At 41.7% G+C, this 23,828-nt stretch overlaps 1 protein-coding gene across 3 annotated transcripts in view; it reads left to right on the top strand.

The window, feature by feature from the left end:
• Positions 1 to 23,828, top strand: part of IGF1R (insulin like growth factor 1 receptor) — a 278,513-nt gene that overhangs the window by 236,868 nt on the left and 17,817 nt on the right. For all 3 annotated transcript variants that reach the window (XM_007053524.4, XM_037910757.1, XM_037910758.1), the window contains exons 11-19: positions 3,611 to 3,897; positions 5,573 to 5,709; positions 7,162 to 7,321; positions 8,468 to 8,573; positions 9,983 to 10,053; positions 14,887 to 15,116; positions 15,483 to 15,593; positions 18,648 to 18,807; positions 20,211 to 20,340. In XM_007053524.4, coding sequence (XP_007053586.2) covers positions 3,611 to 3,897; positions 5,573 to 5,709; positions 7,162 to 7,321; positions 8,468 to 8,573; positions 9,983 to 10,053; positions 14,887 to 15,116; positions 15,483 to 15,593; positions 18,648 to 18,807; positions 20,211 to 20,340 — 1,392 coding nt within the window. The remainder of the gene's footprint in view (positions 1 to 3,610; positions 3,898 to 5,572; positions 5,710 to 7,161; positions 7,322 to 8,467; positions 8,574 to 9,982; positions 10,054 to 14,886; positions 15,117 to 15,482; positions 15,594 to 18,647; positions 18,808 to 20,210; positions 20,341 to 23,828) is intronic.

Here is a 23,828-nt window from a genome sequence, read left to right as displayed (position 1 = left end):
GGTAACCGAGTAACACTCACTATCTGAGAAACTGTAACTCTACAATTAGCACATAGTCAGAGACCTGGTCTCCACTTAAAAATTAAATTAACATAGCTACGATGTTTAGCACCGTAGGCAGGTCAACATAATCCCAGGGTAGATATGGCTATGTTGACAGAAGGATTCTTCCATTGACCTAGCTACCTACCGCTTCTTGGAGAAGTGGATGACCTACATCGATGGAAAAACCCCTTCCATCGATTTAGGAAGCGCCTATGCTATGGCACTACAGTGGCACAGCTGTAACATTGTTCTGCTGTAATGACAGTAGTGTAGACACGCCCTAAGAAGGTAATTAGATTTTGCACTGACACATCCATTTCTTTTAAAGATCTACTTTTTCTTTACAGTGATTTTATTTTCTCATTGTTTATCCCCTTCTCCCTATGTCATAAAATAGATGGATTTACTTGCCTTTTCCCCCAAGACTTTCCTTTATTTTTGGCTGTCTAATTTCTTGGGTACTAATTTTTTCCTCATTTGGGTTTTCCAGCAAAGTCAGCAGCTGTGTGACAGAAAGTCATTGATGTCAAATCCCTCAGTATTTTAGTTATGTTTGTCTTGTGGTTAATATGTGGATCTCTGTCTTTCCCTAACGTGACTGTATTTTTTCACCCACGCGTTCTGTATTTTTATTCTATCTTTTTCAAAGTAAATGTAGGACTCTGCTTTAAATTTTTCAGAGACTTTCAAAGAGCGAATCTTAACACATCCTGTAAACGTGGTGGTAGGTAAGGTCACTCCTTCTGGTTGTTTGGTTGCCAGGATGTGCTCTTGCATCAACACATGACTTTGCAGTTGATTTTTCTTTCCAGTCTCACCATAGGCTCTGACTCCATGGGTGCTCCGGGGCTGGAGCATCCATGGGGAAAAATTGGTGTGTGCTCTGCACCTACCAGCAGCTCCCCCCTTGCCACTTCCCCCCCCAGCTCACCTCTGCCTCCGCTCCGCCTTCTCCCCTGAGTCCGCCGCTGGGTCCTGCTTTTCCCCCCTCCCTCCCAGCGCTTGCGCTGCAAAACAGTTGTTTTGAGCGGCAAGCCTGGGAGGGAGGGGGAATGCTGCGTGCTTGGGGGAGGAGGCGGGGCCAGGGCGGAGATTTGGAGAGGGATCCAATAGGGGCAGGGAGGGCGGAGTTGGGACAGGGGCTGGGGGGAGGCGCGAGCACCCACTGGCACTGACAAAAGTTGGCTCCTGTGAATCTCACTGCTTTTTGTCACAAGCGCAAATGTCCTCTAATTCAGAAGTGGGCATCCTTGTTCTTTTATGCTGGTCCAAAGGTTTATTCTCTACAGTGGAGTAAGGGGATGAATGATGACTCTACTAAAGCACAGCAAACAGGCCTAGTGACTTCTCCAGTGATACTTGTTGTAAAAGAGAAGGTGTGTGTGCTGCTGTTTGCTATGAAATTCTCCCATTTCCTGCTGTAAACTTACTCAGAACTTGTCTCTACCAACCCTTCGTTCACAGCAAGCTGGGATGTAAATCTACCGTGCACCAGCCTGCCATGCATTACGTCACCATGTGGCGCCAGCTGCCACTTCGCGCTAAGAGTTTCCTGGTGTGCTGTGATCTACTCAGTTTTGAAATGGGAGTAGGTCAGAGCATACTAGGGAATTTCTAGAGCACGGCAGCAGTGTCCATGCATCAATTTAGCACGTGGCAGGCTAGTGCGAGGTAGATTTGCACCCCAGTGTGCCTTTGGTCGTATAGACAAGCCCTGAGTTGAGTTAATCGCATGGGGCATGTTGCTTGATAACACAGGTAGTCCTTTCTTCGTCTTCATATTTATTAGTTGATACTTCTGCTGTGGTTTGCCTGCCTTGTGTGAGTCACATTTATGCAACCTGAGATTCGTTAGGATTTGGGAGAATCTAAGGCATGTCTACAGTAGCACTTGTGTCGGCAAAATTTTGTTGCTCAGGGGTGTGAAAAGAACACTTGCCGAGCGAAATAAGTTTTGCCGGCATAAGTGCTCGTTGAGCTGGTTTTATTATGTTGACGCAAGAGCTGTTATGCGGCTACACGAGTGCTCTTACAGGGGCTGCTGTCAGCTTGTAAGCTTGGCCTTAGTGAACTCCTTAAAAATTTCATCCAACCTCTACCAATATGTTTCAAAACCCAGTGTGCCCACAGTTAGTTGTCTGGCTCGCAGCTCCGATGAACTCTTTGATATGGCTGAATGTTCTAAGACTATTTATTTCATAGTGAGCTACTTCTCCAATCTGTTTCCTAGTTGACAGGGCACTTTTTCCACTTTAATGTCCACTCCTTGATCGGGAATGTGTTGAAATCATTGCCTCACTGTAGTAATTTAATAGACCCAGCACTGGCCTAGTAATAGACGATCATTGTGTAAGTGGTATAATGTGAGATGAGGTACAATGAAGGAAATATTTCTGGTGTAGATTCTTCCCTGATTTCTCTCCCTGCCACCTTACTCCTTCAGTGTTCGGTTAATTCAGCTCTAACTCAAGAACACTTGATTGATTAGGATTGGAGGATCTGGAAGCGGTCATCCTGTTTATGTGGTCTGCGTTCCTGTGTAGAACAAACACCCAAATCCCAAACTTAAGAACACGTGACACCTCTGATGTGTAACAGTGATGTGTGGTAGCTAGATTCATTCTATCGTGTACACCTTGATTCCATGTTAGCAACTGTACTGACAAAAAGGCCTGTCTGCACTGTCAGTTCTAAAACGTGAAACAACAACCTGCAGGATCATTGCTGTAGATGACTTGTTTTTTAATTCAATACCTAGATTACTACAAATGTTTGTTTTATTTCCATAGTTCCATAGGTGCACATGCAACTTTACAGACCAAATTAAAAAGCTCCCTTTTCTGAGGCATGTACATACTATTTTCTAGATCATTTTATATGTCCTCTACTGTGCTAATAAAATGCTCGTGCTCCTTTGCCCACCACTTCCCTTACAAAATGAAGACGCTGTTAACAGACTTCTCTCAAAAGCCAAACATGTCCGGTGACTGACTGTTGCTAGTAAAACACAGAACAATGCAAGAAAATCAAGCCACTAGTATACACTGGTTAATGTTGGCTCTCATTCTGTACTGAGATGCTTGTTGGGCTGCTGATTTGCCAAGCTACTTAGTGGCCTCATTTCAGTACACACCTGCACTAGATGGTGCTGATTTTTCTCTGATCATAAGGTTGGTCAGTTAGAGGCCTCATGACAGATAGGTTTGAGAAATGGCAGGGAAATGATGTCCGTACGGGAACAGCTGTTGTCTTTCACAGTTTTTAGTTGACGTTTAAACCTGTACCATCTGATTTTATTTTGAGCCTCTAAAGCAGGCTTCAGCATCACCATCATTAAATATGGATCCAGTTCGCTTATGTAACAACCTTGGGCACATTTTTGCCATTCAAGACATTGGCCTCAGTGAGGCTTGCACAGTGGAAGTTAGAGGCTCTGTCTATCTGTAAAATGATTACATACGTATTTTCTGACTCACAGTTTTCACTTGCCTTCCCTGACGGTCAATTGAGAAGCTTAATACATTAAAACGACTTGTTTCCATATATTGCCCTTTGTTCTCTGTAGACCGGACCGGAAGCGCAGGGATGTGTTCCGAATCGCAAACACCACTCTTGCCAGTAGGAACAAGAACACAACGGTGCCAGATCATTTTGCCAATGTGTCTGATGTGGAGGAGAGTGAGATGGAATATCCATTCTATGAGAGCAAAGTAGAGGGCCGGGAAAGGACGCTCATCTCCCACCTCCAGCCTTTTACTCTTTACCGTATTGATATTCACAGCTGCAATCATGAAGCAGAGACACTTGGCTGCAGTGCTTCCAACTTTGTTTTTGCAAGAACCATGCCTGCAGGTACGATCTCCAGAGTTTCAAACTTTATATTTCATTTTCTGGGTGGTAACGTGTCTTAGATACACACAGGGAGACAAAGCTTTGAAAACCAAATATAAAATAATAGGTTTTTTTAAAGGATTTTTTAATGCAAAAAATAAACATATTTTTTAAATGTGAGAGTTATGTAAAATGTTATCTTACTGGATCAACACCTTCTATTAGTCCTTAAACTCCAGGGTCCAGCCTTCCAGCCTATGGCACTGTTCGCTGCTGCAGAGGAGGGTAAATAATCCCCATTGTCTGCCCAGATAACTCTGCAAATCTGTCCACACGTGCAGGGAGGGAGTGGGAATGGTTTCCTGAACTCCTCAGACACCCTGATGCAGGAGGGTTGAGTGTGCCTTTCCTGACATGCTGTAGTCCATGGATATTTGTTCGCAGTTTCTAATCAATTCACTTTGGCCTGGTCACAAATGTTTGAGTTTTACTTGTGTGCGTGGTTGCTGTGAAAACAAAATGTTTCCTCTGCCATGGAATGCTAGTGCACTCCTCCAATCTGGGAATGGAAAAAGTATTGTGTCACTTTTCATGGACAATCACAAACAACTAGCCTATCTCAAATGTGGAGTACTGGGTACTCTCACAACTGTTTGCAATCACTGTAGTAAGTCTTGAGCTTATACAGATTGCTCATCTACTGAGAAGAAAAGACCTGATTTCAGTATAAACCCATATTCAGTCCTAACTCCAGCAGATGTCTGGTTTCTTTTTGATGCAAAATGGTAGTGGTTTTGCTTTCTGGAAGGATATGCTATCATGATCCAGAGCCAGCCATTGTCTGTACAATGCAGAGGTATTGTTTATTTCAAGTAAGTAGGGAAATCCATGAGATCGGGGAAAGGAAACAAACATTCCCAAATTCTTAGCCTGTGAATTCGCAGAATTGAGGGCCTTTGTGATCATGTGGGCTTTTGAACCTAGTACGTATATTGTTTGACTGGACCAGTATTGATAGTCCCCAGGCAGCCTGCTGAATAATTTCCACAACCAAATGCGCTGGGGATAAGGCAAAGAGCACTGATGTCTCTCCATCATAAGTTGTGTCTGCACATGCTGCAGATACTGTCCCTACACTGACCACCCACATGCTGTGATAATGGAGCCAGTTTTGACCTGCGTGCAGATGCCAACCTGTGTCTGTTTTTCTGGCAAGCCTCTGTCTGTGCATCCTGTGACGTGGACGCTATTCTGCAAGTAGCTCTGCAGAGATGCAACACCTACTGCTGCTACGTCGGGCCTTCTACAGCCATTAGATCAGCATGACTTTCACTCACTAGCCTGGGGAGTACTGTGGAGGTCTGAAGAAAGAACCGTCACTAATATACTAAATTCTTCAGCCTGTACTTTGTATTAGATCACTTACTTATTGTATCCTGATGTTTTTAGGCCTGCGCACTGCATCAGCTGTAACAATATTGTTCAGGCAATACTAATCTCTCCAACAAGCCTTCAAGTGCTTACTCCTTGCTCTCTGGGGGTTTGAACAATATTTATTGTGCTGTTCTGGCTCCTATGGAGTAGTTAGGAATTTTGTTTTTTAATATCTTCACCTGTCTTGTCCCAGCAATTGTCTCAAATTCAGACAGGCTGCAATGCTGTTTGTGCTACATCAACTCCTGTAATTATTTTGTAGAAGGAGCAGATAACATTCCAGGAACAGTAATGTGGGAAGGCAAAGAAGATAATGCCATCTATCTGAAGTGGTCAGAACCTGTAAGCCCGAATGGATTAATACTGATGTATGAAATCAAATATGGGCAGCATGGAGAGGTGAGGATTGACCAAAGACATGTTTGTTTGAGGGGCGAGGGGTTCTGTTGGAACTAATCTCACATGTAGTTGGTCCTTCCTACCTGTGGTCTGGTCAACTCTGACAAGCTGTAGAGGGACAGATTGAGTCAAATATTTGGATGGAAGTCCCATTGAGATAACCCTGGTGTGAATACAGTAGTCTTTTGTTTTGTTTTGTTTTTTGAATCAGTATTTATTGAATGGCTTAATACGGTATAAGTGACTTAAAGTTGAGGTCCTGGGCACGTGTGGTTATTGAAGCTCATGTGCTACTTTTCACAAGACTCAGAGCCATTACCCTCCAGTGCCCATGCTAAATTCATCTCCTACGTTATTAAGCCTTGGTGTGCATTGTTAAAAAAAATTACTTGATTTCATTCTGGGTGAGCCCACATTTTCTAGGTGGGAGGGTGATTTTTGTTTGTGTAAAGTTTTTAGAGTGCTTAGGGATCCATGTGCCCAGGAAATGCTTTATTAATGAGATCACGCTTTTTAAAGAAAATAAAAAGGACCTTTAGGATTTAATATTTAAAATACAACTAAATTTTGTATTCCTCCCAAATTTCCCCCTTTTTAGTTCTCCTGTTAAGCTGAATATTTTTTTAAAGAAATAAAGGTGCTTTGCTGTTTAAGGTAGACTTTGATACAGTTATGAACAGATTTTAATACTATATACACCTCTACCCCGATATAACGCGAATTCTGATATAACGCGAATTCGGATATAAGGTGGGTAAAGCAGTGTTCGGGGGGTGGGGGGGGGGGGCTGTGTGCTCCGGTGGATCAAAGCAAGTTCAAAATAACGCGATTTCACCTACAACGCAGTAAGATTTTTTTGGCCCCCGAGGACAGCATTATATCAGGGTAGAGGTGTAGTATGAATACAGCACAGTGGTCAGTATTGGTGGAAAAATAGAGAACTGCAAATACTAATGTAACTATTAGCTATTTGCTAAAGCAAAATAAGCAAATTTGTAAGGGCAGTCGTATAGCAACAAGTTTTCCCTTTATTTTAATAGTGCTGTTAGCAGCAGCTTTCATCCAAGGATTTGTAGATATTGAGTCTTGCAACGTACCTCTGAGACAATTTCTAAGTATTATGCCCAATTTACAGATGGGTGAAGATTTAAGTGATTTGTCCAGCAACTGTGGCGGTACTTGAAATAGAAACAAGGAATCCCGACTCTCAGTCTCTATTTCTAGCCAATATGTTACAATCCCTCCCTTGTTTAACTTACTTTTACCATTGTTGGATTCCAAATATGCTTAAATGGCACAAAGGGAGAACTGTTCTGATTTTAGTTGAAGAAACAAGCTTAAATCATGAATGTGCAATGCAAAGCCCAGCAAAATCTGTGACCTTATTGAGTTCCTGACAGTTACAAGTATAAAAATATTTACATGTAGTACAAGCCTTTCTTCTTCTTTCAGGAGAAACGGGAATGTGTTTCTAGACAGGAATACAGGAAGTTTGGAGGAGCCAAACTAACTCATCTAAACCCTGGGAACTATTCTGCCAGAGTTCAGGCCACCTCTCTAGCTGGAAATGGATCATGGACTGAACCAGTGTCTTTCTATGTACAACCCAAACGTAAGAGGAATTTTATAGGTTGCGTCAAATTATCTGTGGTTTCTAGCTTACTTCCTCAATTATCTCACATATTCCAGTTGTTTGCATGCATGACTGGGACTTTGAACATCCTCAGTTGTGCATGTTTCTTTGGAGCTGTTCTGCATTCTCTTCATTGGAAAGTGCTTATGAATGAAAAGTACCTTTTGAGGCTAGGTCCTGTTCTGTTTTGCGCGTGTATATATATGTATAGGTTAGTGTATCTGTAGAAACACATTTAATAATAGTAAATGTTGTCCCTGTGGTATACTAATCTTGGGTGAAAATGTACTGCTAGGAATAACCATACAGCAGTATTATGAATTGGAATCTGGAACTCGTGTCAATATGGAATATCTATGGTATGCATTAATGTGATACAAGAAGCTAAGTTTATTTGCATGGAGCGTCGTTACAATTTCATTTTTAGCTGTTTTTTTCCTACTGTGGAACTCAAGTGGCATTTTGACAAAAGATCAACATGTTGACGCAAGACGGGGTAGTGACACTGGAAATGATGGAATTGTTTTACACAGAAACAAATCAGTAAACAATGAACTCCATACACAGATTCCACCCAGTGCTTTAAGGCTACCATAGACATCTCATCTTGTTCTCCTACATCTGCACATCTTATTTTTGTTTCTGCTTATTTGCAAAGCCGATACATTTATTACCCTCAATATATCCAGGAAAAATACCCATGTGTCCTCTTCTCCCATTTGTAATAAAACAAATTTTGATAGAATTTTGAGGTGAAATTAGAGCAACAAAATATTTGTGTGCATGCTGTCTTTACATATAGATGTGTATATATAGATTTAAAAGGATACGTGTGCATTAATCATTTAAAGAACAACATCAGACCATAAACATACGTAGTCAAACCAAAACTCAATTAAACAGAATGCTGCTCTTTTACAATATTAATGCTGTCCTCTTTCTCAGGTTTCGGGTTCTCTAGTCATTTATTGTTAGGGAGTCTTCTTGAAGAAATTTCTACACTTCAGACAAAAAAACGGAATTTTCTGATTTTGCAGTATGGCAATGTATTGTGTAGGCGGAAAACTCTCATGGTGGTAGAAATTCTATAGCAACGTAAGAATTTTGTTTTCTTGTCTATTTCAGCGGCAGACTATGGGAATTTCCTGCACTTGATAATTGTGCTCCCCATTGCAGTGCTGCTGATCATTGGAGGGTTGCTAATAATGCTGTATGTCTTTAACAAAAAGAGGTGAGATCTTGCATACACTCATGAGGGAGACTAAACTGTGGGAGGAAATGTTCATTTTGAACTCAATGCCCACAGGGAAAATTTGAATTTGAAACCAAAGTGGTGTTTGGAGGCCCACACAGTATAAACTAAAGCAGATTTTTCTCTTATCGGGAGATGATGTTTTGAGTTACTAATGAGCATCTGTCTGCTGAGGGAGTTGTGGAGAGGCTTTTCATTACCATGCTGAGCTTGAGGGGAGGGAAATGGGGAGGGATGGTCTTTTGGGAACGTATCTCCATTGGGACAATGATAGCAAACATAGAACCTTATAGACCAGAGGTTTAGCCAACAATTTGAATCACTTTGGAAACCACAAAACCTTATTTGCTGGACAGATTGTAGTCAATCCAAGTGAACATACTTGGTATTTCGCATCTTGGTAGCCTCTTCACAATTGCTGAACTTTTTTTAATGAAGAAAAGGAAAATTTAGAATTTGCACCAACGTTTAAATAAGCTTTGGCTGTTTTTGCATGTAGAGATTTACGTTAATCCCTTCTCCCACCTCAGATATAGAGGTAGTCCTCGGACTTTCAACACAATTGATTCCTTACAATTGTGTCTTAAGTCAAAAAGTCGTAACTCGGAACCGCAATCCACTCTATTGCGGGACCGAACGTCATAAAGTCTAAACCAATTGTCCATCGAATCAGGTACATCGAATCAGGGTGTCAATTCAGAAACGTTGTAAGTGCCATTCGTCATAAATCAAATGTTGTAAAGTCAAGGACTGCCTGTACTTACTGAAAAAACTCCCAATAACTACTGTTTACAGTGACTTTACACATAGCATCTGCCAAATCTCTATCTGTACCAGATAGATAGTTTTTACTGGCACTGTTTATTCTGGCCTTATAGGTTTGCTGATTGACACCCCTCTCTCACCCGACCTTTATCTCGTACAAACCTTGCCAGCTCATCCCAAGCCTGCTCCAGCCCAGGGAATGAAATGTTTGGTCACCTTTGCATAGCCTTGATGATAGTTTATAAATCTGCCAGTACTGGACCATAAAATAGGTTGCTGACAACCTAGCACATTAAAATGTTTCATATTCATTCTTCTGTGGTGCAGATATGGTATAAAGAGGACTGGAACGGAACTGGGGGAGTCTCCCAGGAAGACTGTTCAGGCCATTTTCTTAGTTGGTGTGGCGTGTGTTGGCATATGCAGCAGGTAGAACAAGAACTCTGTTAGATCAATGAAGTCAGTTCCTCTCTCATCTCATCTGAAAACCCCTCCACGTGCCACATTTAAGAAGCAACAGGACACGTGGTGGAGCAAATAGGGGAAAAGCCAAGGAAAAGGAGGATTGGAAATGTTAGTTGTGTTTTTAAGGATGAAAAAAAATACAACTTGTGTTTTGACAGGAATAGTGACCGACTAGGCAATGGAGTGCTTTATGCTTCTGTGAACCCTGAGTACTTCAGTGCTTCTGATGGTAAGTGTGGCCTGGAGCTTCTGATGCTTTTACTTTAATATATTCTGTTGTGTGAGATCAGGTCAAGCCCCATTTTGAAAGATGCAGAGATATAATAGGACACAATCAACCTAAAACTCTGCTTGCTTTACCTGTATTACTCACATATCGAGAGTCTGTCAGTGGGAATGTATAATGCAACCACAGTTAATCAACTGAAACAGTAGTTTTTAAAAGTTGTGTGTCTTCTTGCAATTTGCTCAGTCAGCCAAACTAGACAGAACAGTTTCACGTTTGGATTCTCATCCACTTGTCTAGTGTTACTGTTTAGTTATTTTAACTGAAATGAAAAATTAGTTCATGAAAACCTGTCTTTGATAGGTTTCAGAGTAGCAGCCGTGTTAGTCTGTATCCGCAAAAAGAAAAGGGGGACTTGCGGCACCTTAGAGACTAACACATTTATTTGAGCATAAGCTTTCGTGAGCTACAGCTCACTTCATTGGATGCATGCAGTGGAAAATACAGTGGGGAGATTTATATACACAGAGAACATGAAACAATGGGTGTTACCATATACACTGTAACGAGAGTGATCAGGTAAGGTGAGCTATTACCAGCAGGAGATCAGGGCTGGAAAAAACCTTTTGTAGTAATAATCAAGGTGGGCCATTTCCAGCACTTGACAAGAACATGTGAGGAACAGTGTGGGGTGGGGAAATAGTTTTACTTTGTGTAATGACATATCCACTCCCAGTCTTTATTCAAGCCTAAGTTAATGGTGTCCAGTTTGCAAATTAATTCCAATTCAGCAGTCTCTCATTGGAGTCTGTTTTTGAATTATTTTGTTGAAGAATTGCTACTTTTAGGTCTGTAATCGAGTGACCAAAGAGATTGAAGTGTTCTCTGCCCATCTCCCAAGATCTGTGAGAGTGATGGGTCATCCTTCAGGATAGGTTGTAGATCCTTGATGATGCGTTGGAGAGGTTTTAGTTGGGGGCTGAAGGTGATGGCTAGTGGCGTTCTGTTATTTTCTTTGTTGGACCCGTCCTGTAGTAGGTAACTTCTGGGTACTCTTCTGGCTCTGTCAATCTGTTTCTTCATTTCAGCAGGTGGGTATTGTAGTTGTAAGAATGCTTGATAGAGATCTTGTAGGTGTTTGTCTCTGTCTGAGGGGTTGGAGCAAATGCGGTTGTATCGTAGAGCTTGGCTGTAGACAATGGATCGTGTGGTCTGGTCTGGATGAAAGCTGGAGGCATGTAGGTAAGCATAGCGTGGGGTATGGTATAGGGTGGTGTTTATGTGACCATCGCTTATTAGCACCGTAGTGTCCAGGAAGTGAACCTCTTGTGTGGACTGGTCCAGGCTGAGGTTGATGGTGGGATGGAAATTGTTGAAATCATGGTGGAATTCCTCAAGGGCTTCTTTTCCATAGCTCCAGATGAAGATGATGTCATCAATGTAGTGCAAGTAGAGTAGGGGCATTAGGGGCCGAGAGCTGAGGAAGCGTTGTTCTAAGTCAGCCATAAAAATGTTGACATACTGTGGGGCCATGCAGGTACCCATATCAGTGCCACTGATTTGAAGGTATACATTGTCCCCAAATGTGAAATAGTTATGGGTGAGGACGAAGTCACAAAGTTCAGCCACCAGGTTTGCCGTGACATTATTGGGGATACTGTTCCTGACGGCTTGTAGTCCATCTTTGTGTGGAATGTTGGTGTAGAGGGTTTCTACATCCATAGTGGCTCGGATGGTGTTTTCAGGAAGATCACAGATGGATTGTAGTTTTCTCAGGAAATCAGCGGTGTCTCTAAGATAGCTGGGAGTGCTGATAGCGTAGGGCCTGAGGAGGAAGTCTACATAGCCAGACAATCATGCTGTCAGTGTACCAATGCCTGAGATGATGGGGCTTCCAGGATTTCCAGGTTTATGGATCTTGGGTAGCAGACAGAATACCCCTGGTTGGGGTTCTAGGGGTGTGTCTGTGCGGATTTGTTCTTGTGCTTTTTCAGGGCCTTTCTTGAGCAAATGGTGTAGTTTCTTTTGGTAACCCTCAGTGGGATCAGAGGGTAATGGCTTGTAGAAAGTTGTGTTGGAGAGCTGCCTAGCAGCCTCTTGTTCATATTCCGACCTATTCATGATGACGACAGCACCTCCTTTGTCAGCCTTTTTGATTATGATATCAGAGTTGTTTCTGAGGCTGTGGATGGCATTGTGTTTTGCGCGGCTGAGGTTATGGGGCAAGTGATACTGCTGTATAAGCTTCTGACATTTTAAAACAAATCTAAATACTAAAACTAGTTGCGATTACTCCTTATTAAGCTACTGGCCCTCCTAATTTGTAGAAGAGTAAGACAGTCAAAAGAATTTGCACATTTGAAGATGCAGGTAAACAGTGCTGTGGGCCATCAGACACTTCACGGGTGGAAATTGTATGTGGAAAGAAGTACACATGTTTAACATAATCTATATCCCTTTGTGTTCATATCCTGTAATATAAAGGAGGGTTGTTCTCTAGCTGATGAAACAATTCTTTAATGCTAATTTCAACTTGATTTTATATACTTGTAACTGTTCTTAAATTCTCATCTCGAAATATAGATAGATAGTTGTATTCTGGTAGCACCTAAAAACCCCAGCTGAGATCAGGACCCCATTGTGCTAAGCACTGTGCCATCACACCGTGAGATACAGTCCTTGCCCCAAAGTCAGATACTGTGTTGGGCTTTTAGGGCTCCCTCTGTCCCCTTTATGTTATGTATATGGCCTGCAGTTAGGGGGCTGAGGACCTCATCTTTTAAATATAGGGAGAGGCTAGAAGAAGGGGCATCCTAGTGACTGCCCTTCCTGACTTCAAAACAAATAAATAAATGGAGAAGTCCTGCTTCGGATTTAAGTTACATTTGTTTCAAGTGAAATATTTGCAGCTGTAAGTAGTGCAACCACCCCCAAGAAACCCCACCAAGATTTTCATAGAACTTGAGTGAGCCAGTTAAAAAAAAGAAAAAAGATTTCTGTAGCTCTAGGCTGTTAAGTTTGAAGTATATTTTGGACACACCCTCCTGCAAGAACTCGATTTACTGCTGACTGTTGGATTTCACATTTAAGGAGGAATGATGAGCTTGTTCAGTGATTGTGAAAACTTCCTGGTGCTTCACCGTACTTGGAATATCCTGAAAATCCCGAGCAGGGAAATGCCGATGAAGTTGCATTCAGTCAAAGGAGTAGTGAGAATTAAAGCTGACTGTTCAGTGATTAAAGCTTGTAGCTAAGTGGAGTTTTAATTTAGGGTAACTAGTGCACAATCACTTCTGAATTTCAGAATCCTCAAGAAGCAAAGAATAGAAAAGGAAAGGGCTTTGGGGGTGGCATATGAAATGAGTTTGAGTGGCCTTAGAGCCAGATTTTTACTGCACATTACACCATACACTTATAGCAAATCTCAACTCAGAATTTAACTTTCAATAAGTCCTCAGGTGAGTGGGGCTAGACCATGACTCTTTTAGCACCTGCTTGGGTGTTGCACATACTGGAGAGCCTTTAATGATTATCCAGTGACCCAGAATTAATCTGTTAAAAATATCTAGAATTAGATTTTTCTACAATCAAAGCAATGTGTGTGTGCATGCTGTATAGATTAAATATTTGCGAAGTTCTTGTTAGTAGTGAAGGAGGAGAACAGGACTTCAAAAGTGCCAGCTTGAGACATTAACTCCCCTCTTTAGGGTCAAGCCAGACAGTGTGCTTTAATCTGTCTACAAGAGCTGAAAGTTCCCGAAAGCTAACAATTTCTGCAAGGGAGGCAGCTGTCTCCCTTCTTCTTCTCTGCTGCTTGTTACAGTAGCACCATTTTAAAGGTCTGTTAGCATTCATTAATTGCACCAGTCCAGAGCTGGTGGCTGTTCTGCATCCTCCCTCGGTGATTGACAGGCGGCTGCAGCAGGACCAATCCTAGCTCAGATGTTTTCTTGCCTGTAGCAATAATCCCTCCCAGCAGTGAGGTCTCCTGTGTGCCTCCTATCAAAGGGTCACTACTGCACAAGTCCTGTCTTTGTGGGAGCAATAGGCTTTGGGTGTGAGTGATCAGAAGTGGTATAAACAGCCTGTTAGTCCATTCCCCTGTGGTTATAAAATCAATCCCCGATAGAGGATGCATCTCCAGACGCGGAGTTGAAAGTATGCATGTTGTTTGGTGCTGCATGGAGGAATCGAAAAGGAAAAGTTGCCAGAAAAAGCCTGCTGCACCATGCTTCTACGCACCGTGGTTGGCTTTGCAACTCATGTTTTGTATACTGAGTTTGCACATAGTTGTTCCCTCATCATTTTCCGTTATGCTAGAGCCATAGTTATGCTTCCTTTTCTCCACCACAGTCACCATCCTTTAAGATTTGTATATGCCTTAGGCTGGGAACAATCCAATAATCACAATCCTAGATAGAACTGAAATTGCCATGAAGTTGACGGCCTCTGCTAAAGGTCATCTCAAGAGAGCTATCTTGGTAGTCATGATGGCAACATAAAGCACTGACGTTTGGGATTGTAGTTTGTTCCTTTGACTGCTATGGCTGGGGTTTCTGCAGAGAGGGGAGAAAAAAATCCTGAGTCTCTAGGTGCTATGTAAAAACCTAAGGTAGGTAGACTGTCTGGAAAGACCATGGAAACAGTTGTGTGTGTAGCTTGATGCTTATGTCCTCATGCTGTGTGCTTTTTGCTACTCACAATTCATTTTTGGTTTTTTGTTTTTTTGGGGGGGGCGGGGGGAGGGGTTGGGTTTTTTTATCTTGAAGCCACAAGTCTTCTCCCTATTGGCACAACTGTGAGTGGAATGTCATTGGCTTTTCTCTTTAACTCTAGTGTATGTTCCGGATGAATGGGAAGTGCCCCGTGAGAAGATCACCATGTGCCGGGAGCTTGGGCAGGGCTCCTTTGGAATGGTTTACGAGGGAATAGCTAAGGGAGTGGTGAAGGACGAGCCAGAAACTAGAGTGGCCATCAAAACTGTCAATGAGTCTGCAAGCATGCGTGAACGGATAGAGTTCTTAAACGAGGCCTCAGTCATGAAGGAGTTCAATTGTCATCATGTGGTAAGTTGCTTGAAATTGAGCACAGCTTCCCTTAACGTAACCATAGTTACTGGTATGATGGTATCGAGTGCCAGGCTTGATTGACTCCATGATACCAAGATTCAAGACCACCTAAAGCAGCATGCTAAAGGAAAGTGCATCCTTGTCACACGGCTCTCACAATGTGCGTCGTGATAATGCGTTCATAGGGATGGCGGCTGCCACAGAGTTTGGATCAAAATCTTTTCCAAACTCTTCCCAAGATTTGTGAGTGTTAGTTCCAGACTGGGGCCACTCCTAGATAATAACCAGGCTTTTAATTGGTTAATAATTTCCCCAGTAATAATCAGCCATATTTGCTGGATAATCTTAACTTTTCTCTTTCAGGTGCGGCTGCTTGGAGTTGTCTCGCAAGGCCAACCAACACTGGTTATCATGGAGCTCATGACACGCGGGGATCTCAAGAGTTATCTGAGATCTCTGCGGCCGGACACAGAGGTGCGTGTATGGGTTGGGGTATTTTTCCTCCACTTGCAAGAAAAGGTAATGAGTTCAACACCCCAAACTTGCCCATGCTGTCAGTCTCCTGTCTTGTTTGGAGCAGCTGTCCTTGTTAGTGGTTTCTGATGTAAACCTTCCTCATGCACATTGGCCCAGTTATCTGCACTAGCTTTGCACAGCTGCAGAGCCTCACTGGTCTGTGCTTTAGTACGCAATACCCAAGGTTTCTGATGCATAGGTTAGCAGGTTTCTGCAGACCTTTTTGTGTGTCTCACTTTAATCATATCTTATTTCCTCCACCCCCTTTATTTTAAAGGTTGTGGCCCTGTCTTTGTTAAATTACATATTATCTAAAAGGAGACCATTGCAGAAATGCAGGACTAGCTCTAGTTCACTCCTCGTGTTAAAGCCAACTGGTATCTTCATTGTGTCCCGTAATTTTCCTTGTTCTTTTTTCTTTTTAATCTGTGAACTAAGTGTCGTGCATAGTTTACTTGCCCTGCTGGCAGCTAACCTTCACTACTAGCTATAATAGGAGCCCAGTAACTGAGCAATCAGCTTCATCATTTCACTGCTGTCTTTTCCGGGGTGTTCATGCCCCGGGCTCTTCAGAACCTTCTCTGAGTTCTTGTCCCTCTTTGCTCACTTCCCTGTGTCCGACCCGTGCATTTAAGGAGTTAAATACTTATATACAGAATGACATTTATCTTCTGTCTCGCAATTATCTTTTTTTCTCTTTGAGCTCTGTTTATGAAACTCCAGCGGTTCTGTGATCTGCTGCTCCTTATGCCAAAAGAGCATTTTTCACAGGGACGGTAGAATAATGTGTGCCATAGTACGCTTATGTCCCACCTCTGTCACTGAATGCCTGTTTTTCAGGTTTGAATTGCATCTTTTTTTTGCCTAATCTGACTCTTGAAAAAGCTGCAAAACAGGACAATCATTGAAAAGCTGCATGAGAAGGGGGTAATTGCTCTTGGATGAAGCCCTACATGGTGCCCCTTTGGTTTTGACATAAATTATGAATGAGCACTTTGCAATAAACACAAATATTTAGTCATGCACAGGATGTTTAATATTCAGCCCTGTCAGTTTAATAGATAAAATCACTCACGTACATTACAGGGCCCAAAAGGTTAGGAAATAATGTTATAGGCCACTTCCTGCTCAAATTAATGTTGGCCATGTATAAAATGGGCTCAGCACTTTTCTGTGATGTAAATAATTTACAGCAACAGAGAGCGAACACCTGGTTCGTGTGAATGAAACTTAGGTGTAAAATGAAGGGCATTTTATGAAACAAAAGGCAGGTTGCTGAAAATCACTTTTCTGTACCCCGTCATTTAACGGGAATATGGATTACATAAGGATTGGGCTAGTTTCTCAGCAGTGAGGCCAAGGCTGTTTTGTAAAGGTGCAGGTCCTGGGTCATAGTGAGGAGCTTATCAAGAGCAAAGGTAATGAAATTCAATAGACTTTGGAGACAGGGAGCAGTGATATTATAAACAAGAGAATTACTCAAAAGGAGTACTGTTTAGTCTGTTTTTCTCTCCTGCATGCTGACTTATTGTCCCCCCCCTCCCCTCCCTCCTTGAAAAGTGATTGCTGCGAGCAGGAGGCGCTGGGACAGAGAGGGGAAGTTGCTGATTCACAGGGCTTCTGGTGGGCGGGAGGCGGTGTAGGGGAGCTGATGGGGGGCTGTCAGCCGACCCTGGTTCCTAGCCCCCATGGCCAAACAACATTATAAGCAACCATCGTGCAACTTTAAATGAGTATGTTTTCTAATAGATCAGCAACGAAACAACGTTAACCAGGATGTTGATAAGCGAGGAGTTACTGTATCTTACAGTGCTTCTCATACTTAACTCTTTGTTCTGGATACATGCAGTGGATTGGCTCCTTCCTGACTGACTACCATAGGTTCTTGAGCCACTGATTTCACCACACAGTCATGGCCCTTCCACAGAGGGTCCCAGCTTACATTGGTCCTTGCTGTCAGTAAAGTATAATAATTGCATACCTTCAGATGGATGAATTTTTCCAGGTTTCCTTAGATCCATCCCTGTGGGTCCTTTGCTGTGAGATCCGTTGCATTTAGGAATTGGGGAACTTGGAAGGGTTCCCAGAGAAGGAGTGGAGAGACTCAAAATAATAAACATTTAACACATATTTTGAAAGTGCTGAACAATGATCATAAACCTGAAACACCATCAACTATAGATAAGTATCATTAACTCCTTCCCTCTCTGCATCCCCCCCCCCCCCCCCCGCCCCCCTTGCCTCCAAACACACACACACAGTGAAAGTTTAGTGATTTGATCTGCTCAGGAGTTCTGCCTTCTACTTTCCTGCTCAACCCACTATCCAACACTGCTTATCCTGTAGCCGGAGGTATAAGTCTTAGTCAAATTTGCACTGGCAGATGTTAAGCCACAGTGTGATGTGCTGAGGTATGTGCAGCCATCTCAGATGTTGCCCTCCAGCGTAATACAGCTAATAGCAGTGGTAGTAAAAGCTGCATATACCTTTAATTGATGATCATGAGTAAATCTATTTTACGAAAATTATCTAAAGGGCTTTTTTTCCCCCTTTTGCAGGAGTATATAAGTAATTCAAGAGGCGTCACGTCACTCGATGTCAGGAGAAATAATTTTACAGTATCTTGTAACATTTTCTGTTTTGTTTGTGCTGATAGTAGCACACTCAGTATACAATTCTGAAGTAATGTGAGAAGGTTATTTCTTAAAACTTTTAGGAGAACTTTAATAGCAAAAATGACCAGTTTAAAGCAAAACTTGTTTGTATTCCCCAAAATAGAATGTGTTACTATACAGGAGCTAATTGTAACCAAGCTTTATGTGGGTGGAGAAAAAAGACATGAGTTTCCCACTAAGCAGATGGTATGGTCTTCATAATCATAAGTTTTTGTTCAGACTGGTCCTGGTGTCATTTCAGACTGACTTCTGATAATCTGATTAAGAAATGCATGTTGCAGTTTTTGAAGGAGAAACAATTTCTGCCTCTCACTTCTACCTACTTATTCTTGCTCAGAATAACCCAGGCCAGTCTCCTCCAACTCTGAAGAAGATGATTCAGATGGCAGGAGAGATTGCTGACGGCATGGCATACCTCAACGCTAACAAATTTGTGCACAGGGATCTCGCTGCAAGGAATTGCATGGTGGCTGAAGACTTCACTGTAAAAATTGGAGGTGCTTTTTTCTTTCCTTTTTTCTTCCTTAAACTCAGATGAAACGGAAGTATAATCCTACAGTCAGCATTGAAAAAAGCACCTTAATTTCCTTAAATTGTTACTAAGTCAAATATTTGATTCTGGGGGATGAATATGTTCCATCTGAGGACTCACTACAGTTCCAGGCCAGGGAGCTCTCAGCACTGAATTGAAACAACCTCGTTTGTGCCCATTGTGACAGACTGTGCAAAGAGCAAGAAGGAGCAGCAGCCACTCTTCCCAGCCCGACACTGCTGTAACAGCCAAGAGTATGGCCCAGTGTTGAGAAATTCTCCCCTCCCCTGTCTGCACTTCACTCTGATAAAGCCCACGTGTTTTGAGCTTGTTGGTGAAGTGAATTGCACCTTCGCCTTGCAATTTCAACAGCAAGGGCTGTTGTTTAACGATAATAGCTCAATTATCATCAAATCACTTTAGTTTGGATTAACCCACAAACCAAATAAAAATTATTGGGTTAAACCTGCTTATCCAGAGCCAAACATTTTGGATGTGGTGATTAATAACAAAATAAAAACAAAATATTTTCTGGAATTTAGTTTGGCAGAGTTAAGCACAAGGCAGATGGACAGTGTTAGGCCCGAGTTGTGCAAACACTTAAATGTGCTTATAGTTAAGTCCATCTGAGTTTTCACTGTCAGGGATTTGGTCCGAGTTCAACGCTTACCTATTTGAGCTTTCTGGGAAGAAACAGCATAGTCTTCCATGAGATCTGAAATAGAAGCTATGAAAGGAAATTGAATTAGCTTTGGGAGCGGGTGGGCTTATCTCTAAAAATAAAAACCATTTGCAATCATGAGATAAAAGGTACCAGCGCAAAGTGCTATGGTAAAAAGTGCACGTTTCTTCTGAGATTTTTAGAGGAAAAGAATCCAAGTTCAGTGTACAAAGAGCCTAGTGTGTCATTGTGTAGATATATTGAAAAAATAATTTTGCTTATTTTATCTTGGGTGTGAATTTGTGCTGAACGTGATAACCTGAAGGCACTGGCCAGAGCTGTCCCTAGAGTAGGCAGGAACTGTTCTTGTCTTCATTGAACTAGGCAATGCCAGCGCTGACCCGACAGTACTGCTGCTAGACCAGTTCTAGAACGCCCATAAATGCAATCATTCAAACCTACTCGTGATCCAGTTCTCTTCCCAGAGAAGTCAGTGGGAAGATTCCTTTTGATTTCAGTGAAAGTGAGACCAAACCCTGGGAGACCAGGTACATATATATGCAGTATATCTCTGATGAAGTAAACCATTATGCTGACAAATCACAAATACTTTGCGCTGAAGCAGTGATTCTCGGTTGGGCAGGTTCTTTGGGACATGTTAATTATCCTGGCCTGTAGACACATGCGTTTTATTCCCTACGTTCCAGATTTTGGCATGACCAGAGATATCTACGAGACAGATTACTATCGGAAAGGAGGGAAAGGTTTGCTTCCCGTGCGTTGGATGTCCCCAGAGTCACTGAAGGATGGAGTCTTCACAACACATTCAGATGTCTGGTAACAAAACAGGGCCTTTTAAAAACAGTTTATCTACTCTTCTTTTGGCCTGTTTTTTATGGATAAAACCAACACCTACAGTTTACTAAGTCTTCAAAGGCCCTGCTCCCCCATTTCCCCCCCCCCCAATTTTACTGACCATGAGTCACTCTGCTTTACGCTGTCCCCACTGCAAAGTGTCCTTCCGAAATCCTTTATGCCATATTCTATTCTCAGATGCATGCATGGCTCCCATTAAAATCCTCGGGAGCTGAAGGTGTCTGACTGAGACTGAAGGTATAGTCAGAGTTTGGAGAGGATACGTGCTTCCTTCAGGGATAGGGAATCAACCATCATAGCAAAAATCTATGGCTTGTTGACTACACTTACCCAGAAAAGCAACTTGTCATTTCCAGTCCTCCTCCTCTGAGAAAAGCATCAAAAGGTGTCAAATGTACACTCAGATTCTTTGACCTGATTCTTATCAAATTCTTCTGTGTACGTAAGACAGTTTTCTTACCTAGGAGGTACAGAAGCTAGAATGCACTGACTTATTCTTTGCACACTGTTTCACTCCAATACTACAAGATCCTTTAAAGAAAAAATTATTGCATAATAGCCATGCCATGAAGTTAATAATAGAGCTGTACAGGAAATATCAAAATATGCCTTTTAGAAAAAAATACTCTGGGAACTACTTTTTTTTCCTTCTCAAAGGTTTGAGGATAGGTGCCCAGCTTCTGAAAGTAAATGGAGGGATTGGCAAGAGATTAATATGTACTGGCAAACCTACATTTCTAAGTCTGTCTTGGTTGCTCTGCCTTCCTAGCAAGAGGTTTTACTGCTGGTGTGTTGCAGAATTGGCAGCTGATTGCCTCCAAATGCCTGGAAGTCAGTAGAAAAATTATTTAAGTAGTAAACTATATGATTTTTAAACAGCTTGGATGTTTTGCAGTCAGTGGATTGTAGTTCTACACAGCATCAACTTTGAGTGAAAGTTTTGTAATTGAAGTTATGACAAAGGAAAGCAAGAGGGTGTTTTTGGCATAGTTCAGAACTTCTTTATAAAGCTGCTAACCCTTCAACCTATGAAAATGTGTGTTGCTTAGAAATGACACAGACTGAATCCAGCCAAACCCTCTAACTACTCTAGGGAAAAGCAATCACTGTAGAAGTTAAATTTCCCATTTTAGCCACGTGGTGTTATTGTACATGCAGCAATAGTTGGATTCCTATAGCACCTTTCGTTACAACTTAGGTACATAAATAGCACCACTGAAAACAGCCTCCTCTGGGTGACAACCAGCTAACATGACAAAGGAGTGGATTGCTAGCAATCTTCCCCCCCCCCCTTTATTACCAAAAAAAAAAAAAAAAAGTATTTTGGGACCAGTGAAGTCCTCACAGAGAAGACAGAACTTCAGTTAATATATCATCCAAAAAACCTAAATACACTGAACCATCTGGAATTGAGATGGTCCAGATTGAAGAGCAGAGCAACATGATTTTGACCCATTCTTATTGCCAACCAATAATTTGTAATCTGCCAGTGGTCCTCAGCTGTCACTTACATCAAGGACTGACTGTAGTTCGTCAGTTCTTACACCATGGTAAATGATCCAGCTCATTCCACTTGCTTAGCTTTTCTCTTTAAAACTACCACTTAAACTGCATAGTGCTTGAACAAAACCCAAATGACAGACAAAAATTCTAGACAAGGCATGAATTTAATCATCAGAAGTAAATTAGTGATCCAGTACATGTAAACTTTGGCCGAGGTGTGCTTTTGTATGTGTATCTAACTCTGCCACATATCCATGTCCTTAGAAATACCACTTCAGAAAGTTTTGAGTGGTTAAAATGCAGCCACTTCTGCCATTTAAACATCAGTGGCATGAAACAAGTGTGTGATTCTTTACCACGGCAGTGTTGTGAGGAGCAGAGGGAGAATACTCTATATAGAGCTATATAATCCATTACTCAATCCAAAGCAAGGTTAAACTAACACTACTTCACTTCAACAGTGGCACAACCATGTAATCCCAAAACATAGGTATCTTAGCAGCAGCTGCAAAAGAAGGGGCGGAGCGGGAAAGCAAATCACCAAAGACAAGGCTGGAAAAGACTAACCTTAAAAAAGATTATTTCTTTGGCATAACAGACTTCTGCTTGTAAAAATAGAAATTGTCAGTTGTATGCTACTATACTACGGCTCTTACAAGAGGAACTTTAGAGCTTAGAAATATTCAGGCATGATGTTTATGTGAATGAGCATATTTCAGAATGCATAGCTTCCAATTCCAGAAGCATTGAGAAATAGATCTTTGTTTCCTTGGAAAGAATTTTTGGGAGCTGACTACATATACTTTTCTGTAACTCCGTATTCAGTGTAAAAATTATAACACTCACCCAGAGAAAAAAATGACCTTTGGGGAATAGTTCATCACCTTTGGGCACCACATTTTAGGAAAGATCTGGACGAACTGGAGAAAGTCCAGAGAAGAGCAACAAAAATGATTAAAGGTCTAGAAAACATGACCTATGAGGGCATGCTGAAAAAAATTGGTTTGTTTAGTCTGGAGAAGAGAAGACTGAGAGGGGACATAACAGTTTTCAAGTATATAAAAGGTTGTTACAAGGAGGAGGGAGAAAAATTGTTCTCCTTAACCTTTGAAGACAGGATAAGAAGCAATGGGCTTAAATTGCAGCAAGGACGGTTTAGGTAGGACATTAGGAAAAACTTCCTAACTGTCAGGGTGGTTAAGCACCAGAATAAATCACCTATGGAGGTTGTGGAATTTCCATCATTGAAGATTTTTTAAGAGCAGGTTAGACAAACACCATCAGGGATGTATAGATAAATACTTAGTCCTGCCATGATTGCAAGGGACTGGACTAGATGACCTCTTGAGGTCCCTTCCTGTCCTATGATTCTGTGAATACTTATTACCCTTCTAAAATATTTCCTTTAGGATTATTTAATGTCTAATGCTAGAAACAACTAAAACATTTTTCTAAATCCTCCTTTGCAGGTGTAATTGTCAAGGTATGAAGTAAAGGTTAAATATGGGGAATATAGTGTGTGTCTGTGTACATGTGTATCAATAATCAGAGTATATTTCATACCCTCACATTCAACCACACATACCCAAAATCCTTAAATTCAAAAGATTTAAACTTTTGAACATCTCAAAAGCACTGAAGCCCAACTTATCACTGTCATGAAATACTCAGTGTCTTGTTATTTGATCTGCTTGTGAGTAAAACCGCCATTCCAGTCTGTTTTAAATAGCATATAGAACAGACCAGACGCTATACATTAAAGACCTCCTGATATCAGGAAAATCACCTGACTCTCCTTTTCAGTGTTCAGGCTTTGAAGTTGCTTCATGCAAACAATAGTGTTTGGCTCTTTTTTGTGGTTATTTTCCTTGCTTCACAAAATAGAAATACTGAGACGATTGTGACATCAGGTTCCACATTCTTGGATGCCATTTTTAGAAGCCAAA

The sequence above is a fragment of the Chelonia mydas genome, chromosome 10, assembly GCF_015237465.2.
Source record: "Chelonia mydas isolate rCheMyd1 chromosome 10, rCheMyd1.pri.v2, whole genome shotgun sequence".
Taxonomy (NCBI): Eukaryota; Metazoa; Chordata; order Testudines; family Cheloniidae; genus Chelonia; species Chelonia mydas.
This window is presented reverse-complemented; position numbering and strand designations above follow the sequence as displayed.